This window comes from Dasypus novemcinctus, chromosome 9 (genome assembly GCF_030445035.2).
Source record: "Dasypus novemcinctus isolate mDasNov1 chromosome 9, mDasNov1.1.hap2, whole genome shotgun sequence".
NCBI classification, from domain to species: Eukaryota; Metazoa; Chordata; class Mammalia; order Cingulata; family Dasypodidae; genus Dasypus; species Dasypus novemcinctus.
In genome coordinates this window covers 129,847,192-129,874,815 of record NC_080681.1, presented here as the reverse complement: position 1 = coordinate 129,874,815, position 27,624 = coordinate 129,847,192, and the positions used below count along the sequence as shown (strand labels likewise).

Below are 27,624 nucleotides of genomic sequence, written 5' to 3'. Positions count from 1 at the left end.
CCACCTGTTCTTTCCTCTCAGGAATCCCCGGCCTTGGCTGCCTGTGGGCCACTATCTCAATACTGTGGTTTCTCGTATTTTGTTCCATTTTCCAGCTGTTTGTGGCAGGCGGACAAGTCTGGTCCCAGCTAGCTCATCGTGCTTGGAACGCTCAGCTGGAGAGAGACACCTGCCTTGTTCCTAATGCTTTAGACTTCTTCGTAAACCAGCGCCTGCCTTTGGAGTCGGGCCGAATCGCCAGCCAAGTGACAACGGGCGGCGCATTTCTGCACAGGTGCGACAAGGATGAGGCCATGAGCCCGTGGGGCATTTCCTTAAGAATCCAGTAAGTCGGAGCAGGCAAAGCGGCTGGCCCTAGCACACAGTAGGTGCTTAATAGTTGACCGTGGCTGTCTTATCCACCTCCCACCTGCTTCAGGGCACAAGGAGAGGTGGCCCTTGGCTGGCTGAACTGAGGCCCCTGCTCGGCCCCCTGCACCCTTGCAGACCCCCAGCCCCGGCCTTCCCCTCAGCCCGCACAGAGCGCCCTGTCCTCAGGCCCGCGTACAGCCCCGTGTCGGCCAAGGTCCGTGGGAGCCTGCAGCCACCACGGGCCGCCCCATGCCCAGGGACTAAGAAGAAAGACGGTGGCTCGGCCCCACCCTCTGTCCCCGGGGGGGAGCGGAGTGGCCAGGCAGGGCCCTGGCAGCCAGGACAGGAGCCTCCAGCCTCAGTCTCCCTCGGCGCTGCCCGTCCTGGGGACGCCGGCCTCCGGGCACGGCCTCTTTGGTAGTGGCCCCAGCAGCTGAGCAAAAAAGTTTGGAGCACCTGAAAGGAGATCCCTGGGTGCACAGGACCCCCCCAGACCATGGCCAAGGGGCTCGTCCCCTGCACAGGGGGTTACCCCATAGCCGTCGGGGTGGGGAAGCCACATCCTCTCCCCTGCCCAGAACTTCAGAGTGGGAGCTCTCGCCCCCACCCCACTCCCCATTAGAGGTGCCCCAGCTGGGCCCAAGAGTCCAGGACCCCGACAGGCCTCCCAGCAAGGCTTGGGGGCGTGGGGAGGAGGAGCCCCCACGCTGGAACGGCCTCGCCCTCCCGTGCTCAGAGGCAGAGACTCTCCCGGTGAGCTGCAGCCGGCGAGGAGGCAGGGCAGGGCGAAGCCACCACTGCCGCGCCTCAGCGCGTCCTCCCAGCAGACCGGAGCTCCGTGGGTCCCCAGCGCCCGTGGCCAGCGCGGCCAGGTGCAGGCCTGCCGGGCCACTCGGGAAGAGGGCGGACGTTTGACCAGTCACCCGCGGACCACCGCCGGCCCCTGCCCTCGGGGAGCGTGCGTGCCAGTGGCCAAGGGAGAAACCACGGGAAATGAGCGCGCGAGGCACGTGGCATGATGAGAAGAGCTCGGAGGGAAAACACCCTGGGGGGTGGCTGGGAGGCTTTTCTTCGTAGGGGGTCAGGATGGCCACTTGAGAAGGTGTCCTTGGCAAAGACCTGAAGGCTGGGGGAGCGAGCCACACGGGAATCGGGCAGGGCGTCCCCGCAGCGAGTGCCGCACGTGCAAAGGCCCTGCGGAGGGGCGGGCGGGAGAAGGGGGAGCGCTGGGGAGGGGATGGAGAAGGGAGACCCCGGGGGGGCCGGGTGCTGGCTCTGGGTGAGATGGAAATCCTCGGGGGCCACTTGACGAGGTTTCTGAGGGCCCCTCTGGCCGTGGCATTGGGAGTGGCCCGAGGCCTTGGGGACAGGAAGGCCCGCCGGCAGCCTGGGGAAGCGGGGACATTGGATTGTCCCGGTGGACACGCTGGAGGCGGCGGGAGGGAGGGTTCTGGGTGGATTTTTCCTTCTATTTATTAATAATAAAACATTAAGTACCAAGTAGTAAAACACTAATGAGTAATATATTAAAACATTATTTTTAGAGGAGGTATAGGTTTTCAGAAAATCCCACAGACAGTGCAGAGATGGCCCGTAAACCCCCCAGATGCAGCTTCCCCGTCGTTAGCAGCTGGCGTTGCGGGGGGGCCTTCGTCACAATCAAGGAACCGGCCGATGCCTTGTTGGTCGTGAAGGCTGCGGTTTAGATTCCGCTCGCTCGCTGTGTTGCTTGTGACAAACGTGCAGTGTCTTTTACACACCTTTCCGGCACCTTCGGAAGAGCCCGCCCTAAGATGCCTGTCCTCCTCCTCCTCTTCGTGCCCCTCACACGCAAACCCCGACCGTGCAACCCCTGGTTCCTGAACTTGCTCTTGTTTCTAGAGTTTGCCTTTGCTAGAAAGGCATAAAGTTGGACTCATACAGTATGAAGCCTTTTCAGATTTGTTCCTTTCACTCGTGAAAATGCATTTAAGTTTCCTCCAATGATTAAACTCTCCAGTAAAAAAGCAGAGGCTGACAGAATGGATAAAAAAACATGGCCCAACTATATGCTGTGCTCTAGAGACTCGCCTTAAATTCAAAGATGTAAATAGATTGAAAATGAAAGAAGGGCAAAAAATCGTATCTACTAAGCAAATAGTACCCCAGTGAGAGCTGGGGCAGCTATACTAATAACAGATACAATGGATAGACGCTAAGTCAAAAACTGGTATGAGGGATAAAGATAGTCATCATACAGCTATTTTTCACTTGCCAAAATTCTTTTCTCTTTCTGCTCCTCGCCTAGCTCATGTCAGTCGTCTGGTCTTTGGGTCATTGATTCTTCCTTCTCCAGCTCTTCTGCTGTCGAAGCATGCCTGGGAATTTCTCTTTCTAGTTACTGTGATCATCAACTCCAGGAATTCTGTTTGGTTCCATTTGAAATTTTTTATCTCTTCCTTGAGATTCTCACATTGTTCTTTCATTTCCTGACACCTTTACTTCTTTCTCTTCTTTACTTCTTTCTCTGTATTCTCTTTCATCTCCTTGAACATACTGGAGATCATTTCTTTCTCATCTTTGTCTAGTATGTGCACTGTCTGGTCTTCCTTACTGACAATTGTCTGGATTTTTATCTTCTTCCTGTGGATGGGCCATCGTTTCCTTTTCTTTTGTTTGCCTTGTAATCTTTTTTTTTTTAAAGATTTATTTAGTCATTTCTCTCCCCTTCCCCCCCACCCCCATTGTCTATTCCCTGTGTCTATTTGCTGCGTCTTCTTTGTCCGCTTCTGTTATTGTCAGCAGCACGGGAATCTGTGTTTCTTTCTGTTGCATCATCTTGTTGTGTCAGCTCTCCGTGTGTGCGGCGCCACTCCTGGGCAGGCTGTACTTTCTCTCTCACTGGGCAGCTCTCCTTACGGGGCGCACTCCTTGTGCGTGGGGCTCCCCTACGCGGGGACACCCCTGCGTGGCAGGGCACTCCTTGCGCGCATCAGCACTGTGCATGGGCCAGCTCCGCACGGGTCAGGAGGCCCGGGGTTTGAACCGCGGACCTCCCATGTGGTAGACGGACGCCCTATCCACTGGGCCAAGTCCACCGCCTGTCTTGTAATCTTTTGTTACACCCTGTACACTCCAATATTTTAAAGTGTTAACTGGGGTATACTCCCTAAACCGTCTGCTTCTTGAGCTTGTTTCCAAATAGTGACACGGCAGATTTTCTTCATTGCCAGGAGTCAACAAAACCAAACACACCGATGGTGACACCGCCCTCCACAGTCTCGGCACGCGGGCTTTGCGTGGGCAGGTGCTGTCCCTCAGGGGTCAGCCCTTGGGTGAAGGTCAGCTGCGGCAAAGCCAAGCGCCAGGTCCTCCCTGTCTCTTCTGAGCCGCTCGGTCCTGGCTTCTGCCGGCCAGTGGCTTGGAGGTGCCCGTCTTCCACACGGGAAACAGGCCCTCCTCCTTCTGGGTGCCCCCACAGGACTTAAAGCAGGTCAGCCTTGGCCTGAGGCCGTCCACCTCAAGGGTCCCTCACCCTGTCTTCAATGTCCCCGGCCGCTTTTGCCTGGAGGGCAAACTCTGGGATGGAGGGAAGCCGGAGAGGCGTTTCCCAGGTCAGTCTTTCCTAGTCAAGGAGGCAGCAGGGAGCGCAAGCCAGGGTCAAGGCACACGCCCCCGATCTGGGGGAACAGGTCTTTCTAACCCGCCCTGGCACCAGCAAGCTGCTCCAGGAGGGGTTGACACCCCACTGCTGCCTGCCACAGGCTGGGGGACGGGCCCGGCCGCCACTGCGCCAAGGGTGAACCCCCGGTATTTACCAGGGATCACCGGCCTCCTCACCAACTCTCCCCAGGTGCTTCGGGGTTCCCAGGCCCCCAGCTGTTGGAGGGCCTGAGTCCTGAACTCCTACACGGCCGTGCCCGCCGTCCCCTGCTCTGGGGCGGTTCTGAAGCTGCGGGACTTGCTGAAGGCTTTGTGGGTCCGTGAGGAAGTGGGGCTGCTCCGAGGCCCTTGGCTGGAGCAATCCGAAGCCGGCGTGGGGAAGGGTGCAGCCCAGTGGGGCCAACCAGGAGCTCAATATGGGGTGTGCTGAGTTCAAGATGCCGAGGAGACCCCCAGAGGGAGGCGTGGGGCGGGCTGGAGAAACCCCAAGGGAGGGCCTGGGCCCAGAACATTTGAAACGTCAACAAAACAGGCAGCGGACTTGGCCCAGTGGTTAGGGCGTCCGTCTACCACATGGGAGGTCCACAGTTCAAACCCCGGGCCTCCTTGACCCGTGTGGAGCTGGCCATGCGCAGTGCTGATGCACGCAAGGAGTGCCCTGCCACGCAGGGGTGTCCCCCGTGTAGGGGAGCCCCACGCGCAAGGAGTGCGCCCCGTAAGGAGAGCCGCCCAGCACGAAAGAAAGTGCAGCCTGCCCAGGAATGGTGCTGCACACACGGAGAACTGACACAACAAGATGACGTAACAAGAAGAAACACAGATTCCCGTGCTACTGACAGCAACAGATGCAGACAAAGAAGACACAGCAAATAGACACAGAGAACAGACAACCAGGGTGGGGGGGGAGAAATAAATAAGTCTTTTTAAAAAAATAAAAACAAAAATGAAACAGCAGGACAGGGTGAGAGGGTAGGAGGTCCTGTGCTGAGGCTGGGGCGCCCACTCTCCGTGCAGGGCATGTGAAGAGGGGCCTGGGGGAGGCCAGGTGCATCCCCCCCATCCAGCCACCTCCATGCACTTGGGATGGAGAGAGCACGCAGCCGGGCCCTTGAGAGCTCTGGGGTCAGGCGCCCTTTTTTGCCCCTCAGGGTCCTTACCCATGCGTTGGGGGTCACAGGGGAACTGCACTTGGGGTTCCAGAGATGTTCGGCTCTGGGTGGGGGGCTCGGTGGCCTGGAGGCCCGAGGCGGTGCAGGGGCGCCGTCCACAGGGCCCAGGCTTCAGGCGGCCCAGGCCCCTGGCCAGCAGCCACGATGGCCGGCGAGCGGGCGAGGCCGTGCCCCCGCCCCGCTGCCCTCTCCCCCCGGGTCGCTTTCGGCCTCAGCTTCCACCGGGGCTGGCGTGTGGGGGCATCTCCTGCACCGTCCTCAGACCCCCTTCCCAGCCGAGACCACGGCTCCGGGCCACGCAAGCCGTGAGGCGACGCGTCCCCAGCCCGTCTGAGCGGCCTCACGCAGGGGGCCCACTTGGAGGCGCAGTGGACTGGGGGAGGCCGGAGGGGCTAAAGCGGGCACTGGGCGGCTCACGGCCAGAGGGCTGGGGTGGGGAGGAGCCCCGCGGGGCCAGGCCGGGCACCGACCGCAGGTTTGCGGGAAGCACGCCGGAGTTGGGGTGGCACCCCACTGAGCCGGAGGCAGCCTCGGCCTCCCCACCCCGGCCTCGGCCTCCCCCCCGCTCTCAGACACCCCCGGGGCTCGGACCCCACCCCTGGCCTCCTTCGTCCCCCCCACCCCGGTCTCGGGGTCCCCCTGGCCCCAGCTGCTCCCTCCTAAGGGCTGGGCCTCTCGTGCAGTTCCCACACTGGCCTCACGGGGGCAGAAGCCTCCTGCCTTTCCCAGGAGCCTGTCCTTGTCCCCAGGGGCCTTGAGGGTCCTGGCGGGAGCCCACAGCCTTTACCTCCCCACCCCACACACCGGGGACCCGCGGGGGCCATCTCCGTGTGTCCCCCTGCTCGGGTGGCGCAGTAGCAGGGCGCTCCCGGCAGGCAGTGGGGACGGCGGGGGGCTGGGGGTTCCCCACAACCTTAACCAGATACCAGAGGAAGCCAGGAGCCCGCGAGCCCGCAGCGCCACGCTCGCCCGGCAGAGGGCGGCCAGCTCGCGCCGCGCCGGCTCTGGGAAGCGGCGCCGGGACCCAGGGAGGGTCTGTGCCCTGGGTAGCTGGCGCCACCGGTCAGCACGGCCCCGGGCCCTGCCTGCGACACGGAGGGAGGCCTGGGGCAGCGCAGGGACCGCGGCAGGCGGGACGCCTGCAGGTGTGCCCAGCCCAGAGCCGGGACCCAGAAGGAGCTGCCTTTGGCAGGAAGGGGCCCTTAGGAAATGGGGAGACAGGGCCGGCAGCGGGGCAGGCACAGCCGCGCCTCCGGGGCAGTTCTGGGTCATCGGGTCTCATGAGGGAGGCCCCAGGCACTCGCCGAGCTCCTGCTGCTCGGATCTGGCGGTCACCGCAGGAAGAGGCTGTATTAGCAGAGGTACCACATCCAGAAAGGAGGAGGTGAGTGTGTTCCCGCCGCCCGGAGACGCGGTTCTGGCCCGATGACCACATCGGAAGCCAGTTCCGGCCCAGAAAGGAGGAACAACCCTGAATTCATGTCATATTGAGAACGACAGGAGGCTGGTAACAAACGACGAGTCTGTTGTAGAAGGTGGTGAGCTCCCCATCCTGAAAGCATTCAAGCAGCAGCTCCCACACCCCGAGGCTCAGTCTGGGGCGGGGGTCAGGGTGTCTGGCGCAGCTCCCCCCACCCTGCTCTCCAGCAGCTAGAGCCTGCCCACCGGGGGTGACCGCGTTGGCCTTGCCGGAACCACGAGCGGCTCCTGGCTGCTCCTGGGATCAAGACCCCACTCCCCGCCGCCAGCCCAGGCCCCGCCTGCTGGGCCCGCCCCCCTGGCCCTTCAGGCTGCCCCGCCCCAGGCCGTGCTCCCTCCAACCCCAGGGCCTTTGCACATGCGGCGCCCCGCCCGGCACGCGCTTCCTTTCACTGCGCTGACTCCTGCGGTCGTCTGTCTCTGCTCCGCGGCCCTTCCTGGGGCAGCTGCGCCGACATCCCCAACCAGCCCCCATCTGTGACCCCCTCGCCCACCCAGCACTCTCCTCTGCAGTGCTTTCCTCGGTTGTAATTTACATTCGTCTCTGTCCCACCGAGAGTCGGCTGCATAGGGGCAGAGGCCGTGTCCCAGCACACAGTAGGTGCTTAATAAATACCTCTGTGCAAAAGGAGAAAGGCAGGCAGGAAGGAGGGGGAGGCTTGCCCGAGCCTCGGGAGGGCCCCGAGGCAGAGTGGAACCCTCCGGGCCTCCTGCCAGGCTCTGCTGCCCACGGGGCCCGGAGCACCGGAGCACCCTGTGGCGCCCACTGCCCATTCTGGGCCTTGGCTGGGGGGAGCAGGACATGGGGCACCGGCCAAGGCCCAGCAAGGGCCCCCCGAGCGTCTACTGGACTGAGCAAGTGGCCGATTCCAGACACCGAGAGGGCGGCTCGTGGCGCAGGGAGGGGGACGTGGGCACCGTGTCCTCCCCTGCTGAGAAGGGCCTGCGTGGACTTCCCCAGGGGTCGCTCCAGTGAGGCAGAAGCTGGAGCCGGGCGAGGAGGGTGAGCACAGAGGGCCGGAGCGCCTCGGAGCAGGACACCCAGGAGCCACGGGCAGTTCCTGAGCCGCCGCTGCCCGGGCTGGCGTGGGCCCTGCAGGGCGAGTGACCCGGACAGGTGGGTGGCAAGGAGGGCCGGGGCTGCTGGGAGGTGGCAGGTGGGTCCAAGCTGGGCGGAAGCAGACCTGGTCCAGGGCCAGCCTCTCCCCCCGGCCCGGGGGACCCCTTAGCCCTGGAGGGAGCCCCCAGGGCACACTGTGTCCTTGAGCTACGACCCCCTCCCCATGGCCACGCCCGTACCGGGAGCGCAGGAGCAGCGACAGGTGCGCGGACCGCCAGGCCTAGGGGCGCTCCTCTCCGCCTCAGTTTCCTCACCTGGGAGTCAGGGATGATGGTAACGTGGCAGTGAGACGCAGGAGGCCCAAAAGCTTCACGGGCCTACGAGCTGCCCCGGAGCGGCCCAGCTGGAAAGAGCCGCCTGTGCCAGGGCGCTGGGCGGGGAGAATCCAGGTGGGGCTGGTTCCGCACAGAGGCCGCTTTGCAAAGCTCAGGTCACCAGAGCACTGGCCTGGAGAGCCTCCTTCCCAGAAGGCTTCCTGGAGGAGGCGGCAGTGGAACCCTGGAGGACAACAGGATTTGATCCCAGGACCCAGCCGGGAATTCCAGGCCTCTGCGCAGGTGAATGTGGGCTCGGGTGGGCTGGGGAAGGGGGAGCCGGGAAGGGGGGACGTGAGGGGCTTGGGGCGGCCGTGGGGGGTAGGGCCGGGGTCGCAGCAGGGAGCAGCGTTGGGGACACGCGCTGCCGCGCGGCGCAGGTCGAGTCGGTCGGCGCCGCCTTGGGCCGGATGGGGGCGGAGCGCGGTCGGCGCGCCCCGAGGGCGTGGCCGGCCCAGGTGAGTCGGTGACGCAGGCGGCCGGCCAGGTGCGGGGCGCCGGCAGCAGGTGCCCCGCTCGCCCCTCCGCGCCCCCGCCCGCGCCCCCGAGACCCCGGAGCCGGAGCCGCCGCGGGTCCCGCGCCTGCCCGCGGGGGCGTCCACCTGCCCGCGCCGCCGCCTCCGGGCGCACAGGAAGTGGCAGGGCGGGGACAGGGAGGGCCGCGGAGCCCGAGGCTGCCCCCACCCGCCGCCGCCGCTGCGCCTCGCCCCCCGCGGTAAGCCGGGCCGGGGCTGGGCCGCCCTCCTTCCCTGCCACCCGCTGCGCCACAGCGCTGCCCCCCACCCCCCACCCGGGGCTCTGGGGACGCCAGGGGCGGGGAGAGCCTCCTCCAGCTGAGCCCCCAACCCCTGCCGGCCTCTCGAGGTCAGAGCAGCCCCCAAGAAAGGCCCTCCCCCTCAAAGCCCCCTCGGCGGCTGCTCCCACCGTCCTGCCCGCTAAGGGGGGGGGTGGGAGGGGCAGGTGCCACCCTGGCTTCCCAGCGCCCTGCAGTTCCTGTCACTTCCGAGGGGAGTCGCCGCGTCTCGGCCACCCCAGCCTCGCCGCTGCACCTGTAGAACCAGCAGGGGGCTCGGGAGGAGTCTGGGGATGGGGGGTCTCAGTCCAGGGCCACCCAGGCCCGAGGCAGTGGCCGTGGTCAGGAGCGGGCGGGCAGGTGCTTCCCTGTGTCCTTGGGGTGAGCCCCTGGGCCCCCCAGGCCAGGGAACTGAGGCACAGGAGCTTGGATGGAGCCGTCTGACCTCATGTGCCTCGGTTTCCTCCTGTGAAACTGGAGTCTTAGCAGAGCCTCTCGGGGGGTGCCGAGCCACCTGCCGCGTGGCCCTGGGACTAGCACCAACGCTGGTCCCTGCCCTGGCGCAGCCCGCAGTCCACACATAAGCCGAGAGCGCTGGGACAGTTAGTCACTGCCCTGCCCAGGACGGTGTGGCTGGCGGGAGGGCGCGGCGGGCGCTTCCTGGGGACAGACGAGCGAGCCGGGTGCCCTTCCCCCTCCCCCCTGCACACCTGTGCGGGGAGCCCCCCCCCCCCGGCTCTGGTTCCACTCTTCCTCTCCGTGAGGAAACTGAGGCTCCCAGGGCGGAGGGGCGTGGAGCGGCTGGCGCAGGGGGACGCCAGCTTGCGGCCCCCATGGACGCGCTGACCGTGTCGCTTGTGGCCGGCTGGGACGGCCTCTGGATGACTTTGGGTCTTGCGGTTTTAGTTTCAGTTTCTGGACGGCGCGGGCCACCATCTCCTTGGCCAGCGGCGCCGAGCTTGGCAGGCTGCGCGCCGGCGGGGCGGCCACCTTCCTGCGGACCACCAGGGTCCCCGCTGGCCCAGGGCGCGTCCTATTTGGGGACAGAATTCCAGGTCGTGTGCGTCCGGCCCCTCGCCCACCTGCTGATGCAGGGTGGTCACCCACCCTCCCACCTGGTGTCCTCCCGGGTCAGCGAGGGAAGAAGACGGCCTCCTTCCGGAAGCTCTGGGAGGAGCACTCGGGACAGTGCCGGGGGCACGACGGCGGGGAGCGGGTGCCGTGGGGGGAGCACACCTGCCCAGGCTACCTGGGAGAGGCGGGGTCTGCTTTTGTGGACATCTGTACGAAGAGGTGGGAGCCCGGTGGTGGCAGGGGCTGCGTGGCCGGTGTTGGCAGCTCTGCCGGCCAGGAGGGTTGAGACAATCGCTCCCTCTTCCTGCTGGAGGCTGGACAGGGTCAGGGGGTCTGGAGGGCCCCCACCCCTCACTGTGGAGGGCGAGGCTCCAGCTGGCCGAGCTGGCCCCTCTCTACCTCTGACCGCTAACATCTGGGGACGGAAAATCCTCGTGTGGAGCTGCCCTATGCCCTGCGGGGTGCTGCGCAGCCGCCCGGTGCCCGCTAATGGGTGCCAGGAGCACGGGCCCACAGGTGCAACCAAAGGTGTCTCCACTGCCCAGCACCTCCGGGGGCCACGTCGCCCCCAGTTGGGAGCCACTGAGCCGAGCCCTGGCCCCGCTGCTGGTGGGACCACGTTTCGTGCGCCGTGTGGCATGCTCCAGGCGCTGCGTGCGGTCCCCGTGTGGTTCAAGGGCATCATCGTGGGGGCGTTTGCCCAGGCAGAGATGGAGCAGCACAGGCTGACCCCCCCACGGTGAATCGGGTGCAGGGTCCCCGCTGGGAGCCAGCTGGTCCACCCTGGGGCACTCAGGGTCCTGGCAGCCTGGAGAGCGGTTGTGAGCAGCACGCACGGGCCCAGTCAGGACTGCACCAGGGAGTGGAGGCAGGCCGTGGGGCGCGCCTGAGGCGAGGGAGGCGGTCGACCGAGCCGAGGATGAGCTGCCAGAGGCGCCCGGGGCGCAGAGAGCCAGCGTCGGGCAGGCCGAGGGTCCCCCGAGACCTCAGCTGACTCAGCTGCCTCTGCCGCCGGGTGCCCTGCACCCCACCCCGCACCCCGCACGGGCAGAGTCCTTGCATGGGTCGGTTCCAGCTGTGGGAAACCAGCCCAGACACAGCACCAAAAGCAGAGGCGCTGATTTTGGTATTTGAGCCCAACTCTGTTGGTGGGACATGAGCAAAAAATTGTCCCTGCCCCCAGACAGACAGCACCCAGCTCCAGCTATCGTGCACATTCCTGGAGGAGCTCAGGGGGCCAGGGGCTATCGCTGGCAAACACTGTGTTGGCGCTGCAAGGCACCTGTTGCCTGGACAGGCTGGTGCGTTAGCCGGGGGCGGCTGACAGGCGTGTCTGAGCTCTGGGTGCCTTCCCTGCACTGATCTTGGCCACCAGGCGTGTGCACCGCCGGGACGGACCTGGAGGAGAATGAGCTGCCGAGACCAACCTCCCAGAAGACGGGCCACCAGTGCAGACTCGGCGGGGAGGGGTCCCAGACGCAGCCCACCGGGGAGGAAGCATGTGCTCACGTGTGTGCGTACCAGCCTCCCACCAGCCTAACGCTCTTTCCTAAATAGAAGCAGGTGGCTGGACACCAGGTGTCTGAGGAAAGTCTCAGACCCAAGAGACAGGCCAGGAGAGGCTGGGACAGAAGAGGACAGGGCACGGAGGAATCAGAGACGGCCGGCAAACCAATGCGATCATCGTCCTTTGCATTAAAGAAGAGGTTGCCTCCATAAAATAAGAACAGGATGCTACAAATAAAGAAGAGTGGGAAAGCAAGAGAGCTCTTGGTATGATTAAGAAAATGAGAGTGAACTGGCCGAATAATTAGAAGGTTAAATAGAGGGAACCTCCACAAAAGAGGACAAAGAGATGAAGAACTAGAAGGAAAAAGACACAAAATTAGGAGATAATTCCTGAAGTTGCCATCCTTGGTGTGAGTATTCTGAAAAGAGAGAAAAAGAATAAAGGAAATGATAAAAAAAAAAAAAAAGAATAGACGAAAATCTTCCAGTTCTAAAAGACCCACGCAACCAGCGCGGAAGGGCCCTTCGAGGACCTGGCTGGTTGATGAAAGGAGGATCCACCCAGCTTGCGTGGGGTGAGGGTCCCTGCGGGGGCCCAGGTCATTACGCAGGGGGAGAGGTTGGAACGGCCTCACTGAGGCCCCCCAGCAACACGGGAGGCCAGAGGACAAGGGAGCGGGCCTTCACCATTCCGGAAGGACTCGGCCGAGCTGCCGGTCTAGCGGAAGGCGGGGGAAGCCCCTTGCCCAGGAAGACGCTCATGATCGCGTCGGTACGTCGAGGGAGGAGGCGTCCGGCCCGGAGGCAGGCCCCTGCCCCCGAAAGCAGCGAGGGGAGGTCCCAGGACCCGTCCAGGCGAGAGGGCGGCAGGGGGTGTCTGAAAATCGTGGCGCTGAGGTGTTGAACAAGTGGAAAACTCCATGCAAAGGCGTGCGGCTGGGACGGTGGAACTCTTGGCCAATAATTAACAGGAGGAAACCAGAGCAGCGAGGAGAGATTAACAACAAGCAGGAGGCGCGGTCGTAGCGCCCGCCTCGGCCGTGCGCGCGTCACACCCCCGCGGCCTGGCTGCGCCGGGGGCACGAGGGCTGGGGCGGGGCGGGGGTGGGGGATACCTACGGGTGCCGGCCGGGCAGTAGCGGGGTGTGCGCTGCTTAGAGGTTGGGGGCAGCTGAGGGCCGGCGCGGTGGCCTTGGGGACAGGGCGGCGTGGAGGAGGGGGCCTTCGCTGCAAGCCTCTCGGTCGTACCGTTTGGCTTTTGAAGCTGTGTCCACTTAGTCCTCTGATAAACGAAAGATTAGAAGGCGAAGAAAGAGCAGGGGTCCTGCTGCGGCCAGGCGCCCGAGAGCCCCCAGCCCTCTCCAGTTTGGTGGCCCCTGGCCGGGACGGCGGGTACCGGGCCATGCACGCCACTCGGACGGCACCCGCCCCCCCTTAGGTCCCAGTCCTCTTCGGGCGGAAGGGGTGTCCCCGGTCGGCAGCTGCCAGGGGCATGGGTGCGGCCGCCTGGCTGGGGACAGAAGTCACACCCTGGACGGCTCGTCCAACAAGTTCCCATCTGTGCGGCCTCTGACCCCAGAGCAGACTTCGCCCTCCCGTGGGGAGAGGCCGCCGCCAGCCCGGAAGTGGGTTAGAAAAAAGCAGGGGTGGCAGGGGTGGCAGGGGCGGGCTGGGGGCCGGGCAGGGAAGCCATGGGAGGCAGAGGGGTGGGGGGGAGGGGGGCAGGGGCTCTGAGCTGGAGGAGGGGCGCTGGGGGGCATGTGCTCCGTGGGAGAGAGGGCGGGGATGAGGGGCTGCTCGACACCGCCTGCCCCTTCCAACAGCGTAAAATGCCATTCAGAACAGAAGCAGTGGACACGGGCGGCGCCCCCGGCCGCCCGCCTGCTGCCCTCTGCTGAGCGGGTACAAGCCTGAGTCTACAAGCCCCCACGTCTCACGGGGCTGGCGCAACGCACACAAGCACCGTAGACACTCATTCGGGGTGATGGGCCCCGCGGGGCGCTGCGGCCTCGGCCTCCGGGGGAGGCTGGGGCGGCTGCTCGGCCGTGGGCTGGGAATGTCCCCTGGAATGCACGGGCGGCCCTTCGGCCCGTGTGGGGGCGGCGGCCAGGCTCTCTGCGGCTCGGGTCAGCTGCGCGCAGGAGCGTCCATTCCCAGAGCCGGGCAGCGAGCGCGGGAGGGGCTCTCAGGCCAGGCCAGCTGGAGGTCGGTGCCCATGCGGCCCGGAAAAGGCCTCAGCGGCCTTGGGGTGCAGCGAGGACACGGGGGTGGCTGTCGGTCAGCGTGAGCCAGTGCGCGCCGCAGGGACAGACAGCCCGGGAAGGGCCGTCCACGGCTTCACTGACCCCTGCCTCAGCTCTGGGGGGTCCATGCATCTCCGGAGCCAGCCGCAGGCCCATGCCTGGCCAGGGGGCCGGGAAAGCCGCCCATCCCAGCGGCGCTTACACGGCACCCGCGCCGAGCTGGCAGCGGACACTGGCGTGTGGGCGTGGAGAGGACCGGGGGACCAGGGGGGTGACGGTGGGGGCAGCCCATGCCGGCGCCAGCCGAGGGCCACGTGCGCGCCACGGGGCAGCCGCTGCCAGGCCAGGCGGGGTGTGCCGGGGCCGTGGGGTCAGGCCCAAGCTCTGCAGAGGCCCCGTCCCCCGCAGCGTCCACACACGCACGACCCTGGCATGGGGGCAGCAAGCTTCTTGAGGCAGGGGTCGCCGGGCACTTCCTGAGCCCAGAAGAATGGGAGAACGAGAGAGGGGCCGGGTAGGGGGCAGGCCCCGGGGTGGCCGAGAGGGGGCTGCATCCCGGCGAGTGTCCGGGGGCCGCTTCCTGGACACGAGGAGCGCCGTGGCTCGCGTCTACACTCGTGAAGTAAGGGTGGGATCTTCCAGGTCTCCTGGGGGCCGGGGAGCCGCGCCTGCCCCCCCACCTGAGCAGGACCAGCCTGCGGGGTCCCCGGGCCCCCCACCTGCGCCTCCCCATGCCTGCCCTCCACCCCAGTTCAGGACTTGGTCCTCGACGGGTGGGCTGCCCGCTGGAGGAGGGGGCCAGACTCGCAGCTCCACTGCCCTGGAGCTCGGAGGAGCAGTGGCCTGTCCCCAGCCCACCCACCCAGACCCCCGCAGGCCGCCCCCCGGCGCTGCCAGGGGAGGCCCTGCTGTCGGCGGGGTGAAGGGGCCCCCGTGGACTGCCCTCACCCCACCCTCCCCCTCCCCCAGGGCCCTCTGCTGCCCACCATGTCCCAGCGGCACTCGGACAGCGCCTTGGACAAGAAGCTTCTGGAACACCGCTTCCATGCGGAGCTGCGGCTCGACGCGGATGGGAACCCCGCGCCCGGCCTGCCGGTGGTCCGGGACCCCCCATGGCCCGGGGATGGCGCCGCCGTCCAGCGCGAGGCGGCGCCGCCGCGCACCCAGGAGGCGCAGCCGGTGGTCCTGAGCACGCAGAGCCCGGCCGCGCTCAAGCTGGGCACGCAGCAGCTGATTCCCCGGGGCCTGGCCGCGGCCAGCAGGACCAAGGCGCCCGCCCGCCACCAGAGCTTCGGCGCGGCCATGCTCAGCAAGGAGGCCGCCCGGCGCAAGCCCCCACTGAGCGCGGCCCCCAGCTTCTCCCTGGATGACATGGACGTGGACGTGGGCTCCGGGGGGCTGCTGAGGCGGAACCTGCGCAACCAGTCGTACCGGGCGGCCATGCAGGGCGCGGGGACGCCCGGCGGGGGTGGCCCGGCAGGGCCCAGTCCCAGGCTGCAGGCCTTGGCCGAGGAGCCCGGCTCGCCTGCTGCGCGGCACCCGGCCAAAAGCAAGGTAGGGGACGTTGGGGGGCTCCCGGGCAAGGCGGGCCTGGCCGTCGCTGGGCCCCCGGGGGAGGAGGCGCCTGCATGACGGACTGACTCGTGGCCGCGATAGGCCGGGGCGCGAGTTGCTCAGAGCCTGCGGCCAGCACTCACGCGGCTGGGCCCCAGGCTGCATCCTGGGCCTGCGGTGGCCCAAGCCGCCTGCCCCGGGCTGCGGGCACCCCTCGCCCTCTGAGCGGCCGGCCCCGAGCCTGGCGTGGGGCCTGGCCTGGCTGGCAGCCTCCAAGCTGGGAGCACCTGCTTCTCTGCCCCCGTACCCCGTGGCCAGGCTCAGGCAGCAGGGAGGGGATACGGGGGCGGCGGCCCAGCGTGCTGACCCGCTATGGGGGGCCCCCGACAGCCTCGGGGCTCAGGAGCGCGGCCAGCCCAGAGCCTGCCCTAGGGTTGGGTTCCGGCTCAGGTTTGGCCCCCAGGCGGCCCTGGCTCGAGATTTTCTCGGTGAGGGGCGGGGGGCGGGGGCCACGCTGCCCTGGGGGCTCGGCCTGCGCCTCGGAGGCCTCGAGAGAATGGCATGGCCGCAACTGCCGAGAGCCGCCCCCGGTGCAGCGGGCAGGCTCCCAGGGGGTCGGCAAGGCCCGGAGGGGCAGACCCCCAGGGGGACTGGCGTCCAGAGTTGGGGCCGCTCTAAGCCGTGGGGGGCCTGGCTGGGGGGGCACTGGTGTCCGGCAGCCCCCAGCGCTGGCCCTGGCCTGCGTGCCCGCCCAAGCCACCCAGGTCCCAGACGCTGCGCCGAGAGCTCTGTCGCAGGTCCCTGCACCCCAGGGGCTGGGGGGGCCCCAACAGCCCGCACCCCCAGGACGGGCCTGCAGGGTCCACTTGTGCCGCAGGTCCGAGCCCTCAGCCAGCGCTCGCTGAGCCCTGGTGATGTGCCCAGCGCTGGGGCCAGGCGGGCCCTGAGGGCGCAGCCCTGCGCAGCCCGGCGGAGGGTGCCAAGGGCCGGCGTGAGCAGCCTGGGAGCACCCCGCGGCGGTCACCATGCCCGGGCCTCGGGGTTCAGGCAGAGGGGTGGGTACCAGGCAGAGGAGGCAAGGGAGGGGCATCCGAGGGGCGGCGGGGGGCTGCTGGGGGCCGCGGGCTCAGGGTGCAGGGCGTGGGACAGGCACGGCTGGGTGTGCCGCCCGCCCTGGAGCAGCAGGCCCCGACTTACTCCCGCCAAGCAGCCCCGGCTTTCCTCGGAACGGGGCACCTGGGAGGCAGGGACGCTGTGGCTCCTCCAGGGAGGTGCCCCAAGCCACCAGTGGGGCCCCTGGGGCCCCCCCGAGAGCCTCACCCACACTCGCCCCCACCCGCCGTCCAGCCTCCCTCCGCAGCTGCAGCCTGTGCGGGAAGCTGCAAGTGGCCGGCACCCCACCCTCCTCGGGGCCTCTCGAGGCCCCCTCCCTCCCCCACCCCAGCCTCACCTCTCCTGGGCTTCCCTCCAGGCCCACTCGTAGCCCCCACACCCCTCTCACCTGAGCGCCCCCCAGTCCAGGCCAACCCCGCCTCCTCCCCCAGGCAGCCCCCCTGGACCAGCGCGGGCCCCGGCACCTGCCCCTGCCGCTCTGAGCTGCGTCCCGCCCCCTCCGGCCCCCGCCCCGCCCCCCCCGTGGAGCCCATGTCTCTCAAGGCCTGCCCCTGCTCCCGCCAAGCCCCGTGGCCTCGGGTCCCCGGAGGGGGTGGTCGTCGTAGGTCCACGCCTGCCCCCCGCTGACCAGCGGCGTTTCCTTCTCATTTGCCGCAGAAGACGCTGGCGCGGAAGCGTGTGCACAAAGGCTCCTTCAAGGACGGTGAGTGTGGTGGCCGGGGACGCTGGTCCAGGCCTGCGCCCGCTCGGGCCTCCCTGGCCGTGCAGCGCTAAGGTCCAGACAGGCCCAGGAAGTACCCGGGACCCCTTCCCGTGCCGTCCCGGGGGCAGGGGCCGGGCAGAGCCCCGACTTCCTCCCGGAGACGCCCACTGCCCCCGTGGGCGCTGGCGAGACCTGGCGCAGGGCCGAGGGCCCGGAGAGGTGGGAGGAGGCGGCTGGGCCTGCGGAGGGCGGGCGCCGGCGGGGAGGCTGAGGCACGGGTGCCCGCCCAGCCCGGCCTGCGCGGCCCCTGGGCAGAGGGGTCGAGGCGGGGGGTCCCAAGGCTCCGAGGAGGGGCCTGCTGGACGAGGCCGCCTGCGCCAGGGGCTTTGGGGACAGGCCACAGCCTGGGGGCACGAGGAGTCAGCGTCCGGCCCCCTCAAATCTCAGGGAACGGCGACCCCCAGAGGACAGACAGAGAGGAAGGGGCTCCGGGGCGCCCCATGCCATGGCCCCACCACTGCCAGGCTGGGGTCCCCAGAGCAGGGACTCGGCGTCCCCAGGCTGCAGGCTCGCGGGGGCAGCCAAAGGCCCCCTGCCCAGGCGGGCTCCTCCGGGGGCTGCCATGGTCACCAGGCACGTGGGCCGGAGGCGCCACCTTCCCCGCCGGGCCACACCCCCAGCCCGAGGGGCCCCCTGGGCCCGCGGGTGATGCGCCCCCTGCCCGCAGACCCCCAGCTGTACCAGGAGATCCGTGAGCGGGGCCTCAACACCAGCCACGAGTCTGACGACGACTTGCTGGAAGATCCCGGCAGCCCCCAGGGGTCCCGGACGGCGGACACCATCGTGATGAAGAGCTACCGGCCCGCCCAAGTCACCTGGAGCCAGCTCCCCGAGGTGGGCTGGGCCCCGGAACTCAGTCACCCCCAGACCCGGGGCGCTCAGCCCCGGGCAGCCTGGCCGGGACCCCCAGTGAGAGGGGGGGGTCCTTTCAGGAAGCACCTCTGAGCCCAGCTGGCATGGGGGGTCCCCTCCCTCATCCCGGAGAACTGGGGCAGAGTCTGCCAGAAGCTGTGCAGGGGGTGAGGGGCAGCCAGGGGGGAGCCCAAGGGGAGGGCACCCAGGAGGAGCCCAGGCCTCTCCTCTCAGCCTGCAGGGGCTATGGGTGCAGGAGCTGCCCTGTGCCCAGGAAAGGACCCGGAGGCTCTGCCTGGGGAGGGGGCATCACGGGGAGGGGCTCTGACCCGCGGGTGGGGCAGCCGAGTCGCGTCCCGGCACTCCCCACATCTGAAGTCGGGGCACCGCCTGCCCTGTGGGCCTCCAAGGAGACGCGGGATGGAGCCGGACGTGTGGGGCGGGGCTGGCCGGGCGAGGGCAGGCGGGCTGGGGGCCGTGGCAGCCAACGGGGGGGGGGGGGGCGGGGACCCCGGGTGGAGCCGGTGGCCCCCTCCTTCCTGCTCTTGCGCAGGGCAGCTGGGCCGGTCCCGGGCTCGGGGTGCAGGCCCGACGGCAGTCCCTGGCGGCCGGCCTGTGGGGACGCGGCTCAGCAGGCGCGTGGTGAGCCCTGGCGTGGGGACACCTTCCTGGGAGGCGGCCTGCACGGCGCCGGGCCCGAGGGGTGCTGCCGGGGCTGGCGGGCCATGTTGCCCCACACCCGCCTGGACGGGGCGCTGGCTCCCGGCGCAGGCCCCTGCACTGGCCCTCGCAGCACCCTGGGCCGGCTCGTGTCCCTGTGTCCCTCCAGGCAGATGGGGCCTGCCTTTCCCTGCAGATGCCCCAAAGCCCTTCCAAGGCCCGGAGGGGGGCGTGGGGACGGAGCCCGAGCAGGGACGCGGGCTGGGGCGGGCGGTTGCCAGGAGTGGGCCAGCCTCCGCGGGTGCTGTCCGCAGGTGGTGGAGGCCGGCCTCCTGGACAAGCTGACCACCGAGGAGCGCAAGAGGCAGGAGGTGAGGGGAGCACAGGGGCCACGCCGCAGGTCGGGGGGCAGCAGAGCCGGTGGCCGCGGGGACGTCAGCCTCTCACGGGCTGCCCCCGGGCAGCTGGCGAGGACGGAGATGGCGGCCGACGGCGGCCCCGTGGGAGCCATTCATCTCTCATGTCCCCCCCGCCGGCCCCCAGGGTGGGGCCAGGTCCCACTGCTTCGGCCACGGCCAGCACGGGGTCACGTGAGACACGGCCCGGGCTCGGCTGCCCCCGCCCACCAGCCACCCCGACAGCCCCGGGGGGCCCGGGCACAGGTGGCTGCCGCCCACAGCAGCCCCGCGCTCTCGCCCCCAGGCCATGTTCGAGATCCTGACGTCGGAGTTCTCCTACCAGCACAGCCTGGGCGTGCTGGTGGCCGAGTTCCTGCAGGACCCCGCGCTGCGCGCCGCCATGACGCTCACGGAGCACCACCACCTCTTCTCCAACGTGCTCGACGTGCAGGGCGCCAGCCAGCGGTGAGCCCCCGCCGCGCCGCGCCCGCGCCCCTGACCCCCAGCAGGTGGCGCCCCCGACCCCCGAAGGGAGCCCACCGGGAGGGGCCGGGTCTGCGTCCGGAGGGGGCGCCCCGCCCAGCACCCCGCCCCCTCCCACGAGACGTGGCACGCCACAGCGGGCGCTCCCCCGGGTGCTCCGGGGCAGGGTGCCCAGGCCTCGCCAGGCCCAGCGGGCGCCCGGGGCTCCGGGCGGAGGTGCCTCTCCTCGCAGCCGTGTCGGGTTCCGCGCTGGTGTCGGGTGTCAGGGTCCTGGGGGCTCCAGCTTGGCTTGCTGGCCCCGGGGGGAGGGGAAGGGGCAGCCGATGGGAGAGGAGGGGCTGGGGTAGCAGGCCTGGGGGAGGGGGCGGCCAACAGGGCGGGGAGGGGTGGGGGGCAGCCAATAGGGGGGAGAGGAGAGGCGGGAGCAGCAGGCCCCGGGGGGGGGGTGGGCCGGGCAGGTGGGTGTCCACACCTGCCGTGGCCGCGGCCCCAGTGAGCACTGGGGGCCCAGCCCGCTGCTCCCTGCACCCCTGGACCCGGCTGGCCGTGGAAGGGGGAACGGGCGCTCTGGCGTCAGTATTCGCCACCCCACTGAGCCCCGCCCGGGAATTTGCTTCCTGTGGGGCCCTCCCTGCAGAAGTTTCTGGGCCCCGGGGGGTGGAGGTCCTGTCCCGAGAGGCGGGGGCTTCCTCTAAATTCCCTGCGGCCCATGGGAAGCCATAAACCCCAGCGCTCAGCGGGCAGGTGCTGGGGCGGTGACTGCCCCTGCCCAGCCTGGCCCTTGGCCATGTGCACTCTGACCCCAGCCTGGCCCTTGGCCATGTGCACTCTGACCCCAGCCTGGCCCTTGGCCATGTGCACTCTGACCCCAGCCTGGCCCTTGGCCATGTGCACTCTGACCCCAGCCTGGCCCTTGGCCATGTGCACTCTGACCCGAGCCTGGCCCTTGGCCGCGTGCCCTCTGACCCCAGCCTGGTCTTTGGCCGCGTGCCCTCTGACCCCAGCGCGGCCTCACCCCGGCCACCGCGGTCCTCGGGTGGGCGGCCCCAGCCCCTCCCCGCAGAGCTCCCCCCGGTCCCGCTTCCACCCCCGCCCCGGGAGTCGGGTATTTGGGGTCAGTAGCTCGTTGCTGCCCTCTGACCCCCTCAGGCCCAGAAGCCCGTGCATCCTCCTCCCTGGGCCTCAGTTTCCCCTTCAGCAGGACACCGGGCAGTGCATCTTCCTGGACTGTCCCTGGGGCCTCGGGCTGGACAGGGGAGTGCAGGGGCCCCTGGTTCTGATGCGCATCCCGGGAAAGCGGTCACGACTCGCTCGTGCTGGCGTCCGTCCGTCCTGCCGCGAGAGACCCCAGAATCCTGCGGGAAGTGGCCCGGCGTTGCGCCCGGTTGCTGTCCCATCCGTGGCGGCCGTAGCCAAGCACCGCCTGCAGGGGGGCGGCCTAACACACCGGGCATCTCCTCTCCCGGCTCGGTGGCCGTGAAGGCACGGGCAGGGGGCCGCGGCCCGCAGGGCAGGTGCCAGCCTCTCCTCGCCCCCGTGGCCCATCCGCTCCTTCCCCTCCCCGCTCTGGGTCCGGTCACTGCCCCCTCTGCTAAGGATGCGGCCACTGGGTCAGGCCTGCCCTATGGCGCGTCCTCGTGTGGCTAATCACATCCGCGGCCACCCGTCTCCAGAGGGTCTCGCTCCCGGGCGAGGGTGCATCCTCCAGGGGCACCGCCCAGCCTGGGGATCTGGACGCACCTGCTGCTCCTGCCGTACCCCGCACGGTCCTCGGCCTCCTGGGGTTCCCCTGGGGGTCCGTCGCCTTGGGCAGAGCCCAGCCCTGGCCGCGGCTCCCACTCATGCCCTCCCCAGGTTCTTTGAGGCGCTGGAGCAGCGGTACAAGGGGCACGTGTGGGTGGAGGACATCAGCGACGTGCTGGAGGCGCACGCCGAGGGCCCCTTCCTGCCCTACGTCGCCTACTGCTCCAACGAGGTCTACCAGCAGCGCACGCTGCAGAAGCTGACGTGAGTGGCCGCGCGGGAGGTGCCGGGCGCCCCGCCTGCCGCCACCGCCGCCCCTGAGTCCCGCGTCCGCCGCAGGAGCAGCAGCGCCGCCTTCCGTGAGGCCCTGCGGGAGGTCGAGCAGCGCCCAGCCTGCGGCCACCTGCCCCTCATCTCCTTCCTCATCCTGCCCATGCAGAGGGTGACGCGCCTGCCGCTGCTCGTGGACGTGAGTGCGTGCCCACCCCCCGCCTGGCCCCCCGCCCAGGGCCCGCTCGCGACCCCGGCGTTCGGCCGGCCGGGTTTGTCCTTCTCGAGATCAGGGTGATGGCAATGAGGCATCTTGCGTCCCCGTAACTGGGTCGTCACCGAAGTGCGCTCTGTGCCGGGCTCACTCGCGGCGGCGCGTCACCCTACCCGCTCCGGGGGTCCCTGGGAGGCGAGGCCACCAAGCCCAGTGCCTCTGGGTGGGTGCTGTGGGGCGGGGGGCGCCCTCGGACCCCTGGAGAGTGAACATGGGGGCTGCTCGGGGCCCCCCTGCCATTCCCAGGCTGGGCAGAAAGGGCCAGAGACGAGAAGGGCGGTGACCCGGGCGTGGGGCCAAGCTGCAGGCCCCCGGACCCAGCCGCCCTGCCCAGAGCCCCGGGCCGCCTTTTGGGGGCTGCGAGCCTCAGAGCCCACCCAGCGGCCCCCGCAGCGCCTCCAGGGTCCGCCTCCAGGTGCTCCGAGGCGTGGGCTGGGGCGCCCCCCACGGGCCTGGGGGAGCCTCTGGGAACTCGTGCCTGGGCCCCCCGCAGACGCTCTGCCTCAAGTCCCAGGGCCACCCCGAGAGGTCCAAGGCCGCCAACTGCGCCCTGAAGGCCATCAGCAAGGTGAGGGTCTGGCGGGGACATGGCACCCCGACTTCTGCCCACACCCCCTCGCCCCGGCGGCTGGGGAGGGCAGGGCTCTCGGACCCCCACGCTTGTTGTGGTCACGATGGGGAAACTGAGGCCCCGAGCGTGTGCCCACAGCTGGTGAGGCAGTGCAACGAGGGGGCACACAAGATGGAGCGCACAGAGCAGCTGTACACGCTGCACACACAGCTGGACTTCGGCAAGGTCAAGGTGAGCCCGTCCCCGAGGGCCACGCCCACTCCCCGGCCTAAGCTCAGAGGCCAGCCCTGGCACTAGAGGCCAGCGGGTGCCCGCCTTGCCTGGGGCGGCCTCCTGGGGCAGCCCTGCCCGCCTGGCCTCTCCAGGCCTTGCTGCCCCACGTGGGGTGCCTCGTGTCCCCCCCATCCGAACAGGCCCGGGCGGGGGGCCTCGTCCCAGCCTGGGTTGCCGTGGGTGCTCTCTGTGCCCACCCCCAGGGCTGCAGGGAGACGGCCGGGACTGAGCGGGCAGAGGGGCCAGCCCAGGGCCAGCTCGGGCTCGAGGCTCCCCTGCAGGCCAGGCCAGGCCTCGGGTCCGGGGGCTCAGGGGAACATCCCCCCATGGGGGTCTGGGCGGCCCTAGACCCCTGAGCAGGCAGGGCTCGGACCACCCGTCCCCACCGTCCCCGCGGTCCCACAAGTCTGTCCAGGCCCAGGGCTTTTGAGGGGACAGACCCTGGTAGCGGCTGTGCCCCCAGTCTCCGGGCGGGTGGAGGGCGCGGGGGTCTGAGCGCGCGGAGGTACTGGGCAGGGGCGTGAGGTCGGGGGGTGGGTGCTGCCCACTCGGGCCCCACAGGTGCCCGGCCAGCCCCCCCGTCCCCCTTCCTGCCCGGCCTGTCCTCTGGCCCCGGGGGGGGGGCAGGGTGAGCTCACACGGGGTCAGGAGCTGCCCTGGACCCAGCGGTCAGTCACGCCCCGATGGACCTGACTGCGGGTGTGCCGGCACGGAACCACACTCACTCTCGCTGCGACGGGGGATGCGTGGGGGCCGCAGGCGCCTCTCCGCTGGCCCGCAGCGCCCCTTTGCCCCCCGGCTCTGGGCCTGGCTGGAGGCAGGAGCTCTCCCCAAGCAGCTGGGCAGGACTGGGCCCTCCTGGCACGGCGCAGGGGCCGGTGGGCGGCACCGGCCGGCCGCGTGGGCCTTTGTCACAGCTCCTGACTGTCCAAGCCAGGCTCCAGGACACGTCCTGCTGTGCCGCACAGCCTGGAGGCCTTCCCGGAGGAGGCCTGGCCGCCACCCCCGAGCCCTCCGGCAGCCCCCAAGGGGCTTTCTCACATCTCGAGCACCCCCCACCGTCCTGCCTCCCACCCCCCCAGCGCCCCCTCACCTCTCGGGCCCCTGCAGTCCCTGCCCCTCATCTCGGCCTCCCGGTGGCTGGTCAAGCGTGGGGAGCTCACGCTGGTGGAAGACACGGGGCTTTTTCGGAAGATCGCCGGCCGGCCCACCTGCTACCTGTTCCTGTTCAACGACGTCCTGGTGGTCACCAGGAAGAAGAGGTGGGAGCGCCGAGGGGGACGGGCCCTCAGCCCCCCACTGGGGCTGACGCGGACCCCATCCCTCTGCCCAGGACCCGTGGCTCCCCGCGCCGGCCGTGCGGGCGACCGGGGCCCTCGGCGCCTGGGGACCCTGGGGTGCCCGTGGCCACTGTGGGGGCCGGACGGGAGCTGTTGAGGCGGCCCTGGCCGCGGCCTCAGCTCTGACCGCCCGCGTGTCCCCGCAGCGAGGACAGCTACACCGTCCAGGACTACGCGCAGACGGAGCACGTGCAGGTCAGGAAGGCGGAGCCGGCCGAGCTCCCCGCGGCGGGCGGCGTCAACCGCAGCTCGGCCGTGCCCCACCCCTTCCGCGTGACGATGCTGCGCAACAGCGAGGGCCGCCAGGAGCAGCTGCTGCTCACCTCGGACTCCGCGTGAGTCGGCCACGGGCCGCAGGGAGGCCGAGGCGTGGGGCAGGCCGGACCCCAGGCCCCGGCCCAGCACCTTCTTGTGCCGTGGAAGTTTCCGGGCACCGTTGCAGGTGCCAGGGATGGAGCCGCGACCAAAACCGAAAGCGGCTTGTCCTTCGGCATTCGCACTCCAGGGAGGGGTCGCCATCTGCCAAGAGAGGGGCTGAGCCGGCCCACCTGCGGGGAGGAGGATCAAAAATGCAGAGGAGGGAGGGGGGAGGTGTGGCACCTGGGTGGGTCCCGGGGGCCTGGCAAGTGCGAAGGTCTCGAGGCAACGAGCGGACGGTGTCTAGAGCCCAGGGAGCCGGGGGACCAGTGTGGGAGGTCAGAGGGAGGGGCAGGCCCAGTGTGGGGAGTCCAGTAACGGGGGCGGCTTGGCTCCCGTGTCTCCTCCGAGCTCTGCTGGGACATGGCCTGCGTGGGAGCATGGGCAGCCTGTCCTGAGCAAGGAGCCAGGGCTGAGGGGTCAGCGCAGGCTGTGCAGGCGCAGGGTGCACGGGGGACCTGCCCGACTCCACTCGCCTCTGTGTCCCCCAGCTCTCCTCCTGCACCCACCTCCTCAGCTGTGCCGTGGGGCCGAGAGCCCAAGGCCAGATGTTGTCGGGGGTCCCGGGCTGCCCACCTGGCCGGGGCCTGGCTTGGGAAGGAACACCCACATGGCACGAGGGGCCGCCTGACCCTGCCTGAGGGCTGAGGGCAGGCTGCTGCCCGCACCCAGGCTCTCCCGGGGCGGGGGCTAGGGTGCCCTTGTTCTGTGGCCAGGGGCTCAGCTGCAGGGGCTCCCTGGGAGGCCGCTGACCCCCGCCCACCTTCCCATGGGCCGGTTCATCAGAGGAAGCCCTGGGACAGGGCTGGCCTCGGGCCTCACCCGGGCCCCTTCTGCCCGCAGGAGTGACCGGGCCCGGTGGATCACGGCGCTGGGACGCAGGGAGAGGCAGGGCCCAGCCAACAAAGGCGGTGGGTGCGGGGCGCGGGCTGGCTGCGGGGCGGGGGGGGGAACGGGGTGCCCCAAGAGGAGTGGCGCTGCCCGGCACTCTGTCCACAGCACGGCCAGGGCCCCGGGCAACCTGCCAGGGGAGGGGCGCCTGGCGTGCTCAGGGCCCAGCCCGTGGCCCTGCGTGTCCGTGTGCGTCCACCTGCGCACACACCCGGGCCTGTGTGTGCAGTGACCCCCCAGGCCCTGCCCTTCCTCCAAGGAGAGCGCAATGCCCCGGACTGCAGCTGGGGGGAAACCGAGGCCAAGTCCGCGGCGGCGCCCGGCAGCCACGCCTGTCGCCCCAGCTCCTGCCCCACCCAAGGCCAGGAGCGCCCTGTGCCAGGGCCGGGTGATTGGGCCCCAAAAGCAGGAGCAGCCTCTGGGGGCGCCCCCACTGCAGCCCGGGGGCCACTGCGCCACCACCGCCACGTGCTGGGGCTTCCCGCACCCCGGGCCACGGCGGTCATCGGCGGGTGGCCGCTCCTTCCCGCCCAGCCTCCACCCTGGGGGTGGAGCCCTGCCCACCACGGGGGGCCGCGAGCGCTCCCCGACAGCCGGGCACTGATGTCCCCCCGACCCCAGATCTGCTCCAGGTGGAGGTCACCAAGGCGTACTTTGCCAAGCAGGCGGACGAGATCACACTGCAGCAGGCGGACGTGGTCCTCGTCCTAGAGCAGGAGGACGGTGAGCCCAGGACTGCAGGGAGGGGGCCTGGGGACACGGGGAGGGGTCTGGGGTGACAGGGAGGGGCCTGGGGACACGGAGAGGGCCTGGGGGCCGCAGGGAGGGGCCTGGGCTGCAGGGAGGAGCCTGGGGACATGGAGAGGGGTCTGGGGACATGGGGAGGGCCTGGGGAATCAGAGAGGGCCTGGGGACCCGGGGAGGGCCTGGGGCCGCAAGGAGGGTCCTGGAGACATGGGGAGGGTCGTGGGGGCACGGGGAGGGCCCCTGGAAGCTGGGCTGAGGGTGTATCCAGGGTCACTGGCATGCACTCACGGGTGCCCCTTGGTCCCAGCCACAGGCCTTCCTTAAGGCTTGGAGGGGGACGTCAGATGTCCCAAGTCACACCCCAAGCAGGGAGGACGGGGCACGTCCAGTGCTCCCTGGGCACTGGGCGACAGCTGGGCGAGCACGAGCCCAGCCCTGACCCCCGTCTCAGCCACGGGGCCGGGAGGACGCCCACCCGCATGGCCTTGGAAAACTCCCCCGCCGCCTCTGCGCCCTCTCCCCCGCGGGTGCTCAGCGGGTCTGGGGCCCGGGCACCACGCTCACCCCGTCCCGCGCGGCAGGCTGGCTCCACGGCGAGAGGCTGCGGGACGGGGAGGCCGGCTGGTTCCCTGAGGACTTTGCGCGCCCCATCACCAGCCGCCACGCCGTGGAAGGCAACGTGCGGAGGATGGAGCGGCTGCGGCTGGAGACGGACGTGTAGCCCGTGTGGCCGGGTGCACACGGCCGTGCGGGGCCAGGAGCGGGGCGAGGCCCTGGCGGTCCCGGGCTCCCTGAGGCCCCGGGCTCGGCCCCCGCACGTCAGAAGAGGCGTCTCCGGGCTGGCGTACTGCAGACCGGCCCCCCGCGCCGGCCCCAGGGCCCCTGCAGCCCCAACCTGCCCCAGGACCTCGCTGCCCGTGGTGCGGGGCACCCCTCTGTAGATGACAGCGACGGGGGAGGACGACGCTGCGGACAGCGGGCAGTGTGGGGCGCACCATCCCCCGCTCCCCGGCCGTGGCATCCGGAGCAGGACAGGGGGCCCGAGTGCCCAGGACTGGCCCGCCCCAGGGGCCGGTGAGGGAGCCCGCCTGGTGCCGGCGCAGGCTCCCTGGAGCTTTCCAAAAGCATTAAAGCACTTCTTAAAACTAGACTGCACAGCAGATCCGAGCCCCGGCCGGCCGTGCTGGGCGAGTGCCCGGGCGCTGAGGCCACCAGGCCGCTCTCCACCCCGTGCGCTGGTCCTGGGGCCCCGTGGCGGGCACCTCATGCTCCCCCCAGGCAGGCCTTGTCTGCCCGCCCCCACGTGGCCGGACCCGGGGGCCCCGCCTGGGCGGGCCGGGGCCGAGGGCCTGACACCCGCTGCCTTTCTAACGGGGCTTTATTGGGGGGAGACGCTTACAGCCACGAGGCCCTTGGGAGGCCACCGCAAGGTCGCTTTCTCACTGCGGCCACGTGTGGACGCAGGACGGCTGCTGGTCTCCGCGGGGGCGCAGCGTCCTCTCCCGGCGCCGTGGGCCCGCTGCGTGCGCTCTCAGCTGGGGGCCGGCCCCTTCTGGGCCACCCAGCCACGCAGGGCTCTGG

The 27,624-nt window shown here is 69.4% G+C and overlaps 1 protein-coding gene across 5 annotated transcripts; it reads left to right on the top strand.

Moving 5' to 3' along the window:
• Window positions 1–5,897: 5,897 nt before the first annotated feature.
• On the top strand, window positions 5,898–27,191 carry ARHGEF16 (Rho guanine nucleotide exchange factor 16). 5 transcript variants are annotated; one of them, XM_058304596.2, is made up of 17 exons: window positions 5,898–6,546; window positions 7,603–7,758; window positions 8,192–8,318; window positions 14,664–15,248; window positions 17,019–17,064; window positions 17,792–17,958; window positions 18,951–19,007; window positions 19,339–19,499; window positions 21,372–21,524; window positions 21,600–21,729; window positions 22,298–22,372; window positions 22,514–22,606; window positions 23,759–23,910; window positions 24,135–24,323; window positions 25,249–25,316; window positions 25,918–26,019; window positions 26,625–27,191. In XM_058304596.2, exons 4-17 carry the CDS (start codon window positions 14,682–14,684, stop codon window positions 26,762–26,764), a joined length of 2,100 nt encoding a protein of 699 aa, XP_058160579.1. In that variant the 5' UTR covers window positions 5,898–6,546; window positions 7,603–7,758; window positions 8,192–8,318; window positions 14,664–14,681; the 3' UTR covers window positions 26,765–27,191. The 5 variants fall into 5 exon arrangements, 4 of the variants coding, with proteins under 4 accessions (XP_058160579.1, XP_058160580.1, XP_058160578.1 ...); XM_058304597.2 differs by having other exon boundaries at window positions 5,910–6,546; window positions 7,952–8,318; XM_058304595.2 differs by having other exon boundaries at window positions 6,100–6,546; window positions 7,603–8,318.
• The last annotated feature ends 433 nt before the right edge of the window (window positions 27,192–27,624 follow it).

Coding starts and splice junctions, on each gene's coding strand:
- ARHGEF16 (XM_058304596.2), top strand. CDS start 14,682: ATGTCCCAGCGGCACTCGGACAGCGCCTTGGACAAGAAGCTTCTGGAA. Junction 21,730..22,297: donor GCCTGCCGCTGCTCGTGGAC/GTGAGTGCGTGC, acceptor GGCCCCCCGCAG/ACGCTCTGCCTCAAGTCCCA. Junction 22,607..23,758: donor TGGACTTCGGCAAGGTCAAG/GTGAGCCCGTCC, acceptor GGGCCCCTGCAG/TCCCTGCCCCTCATCTCGGC.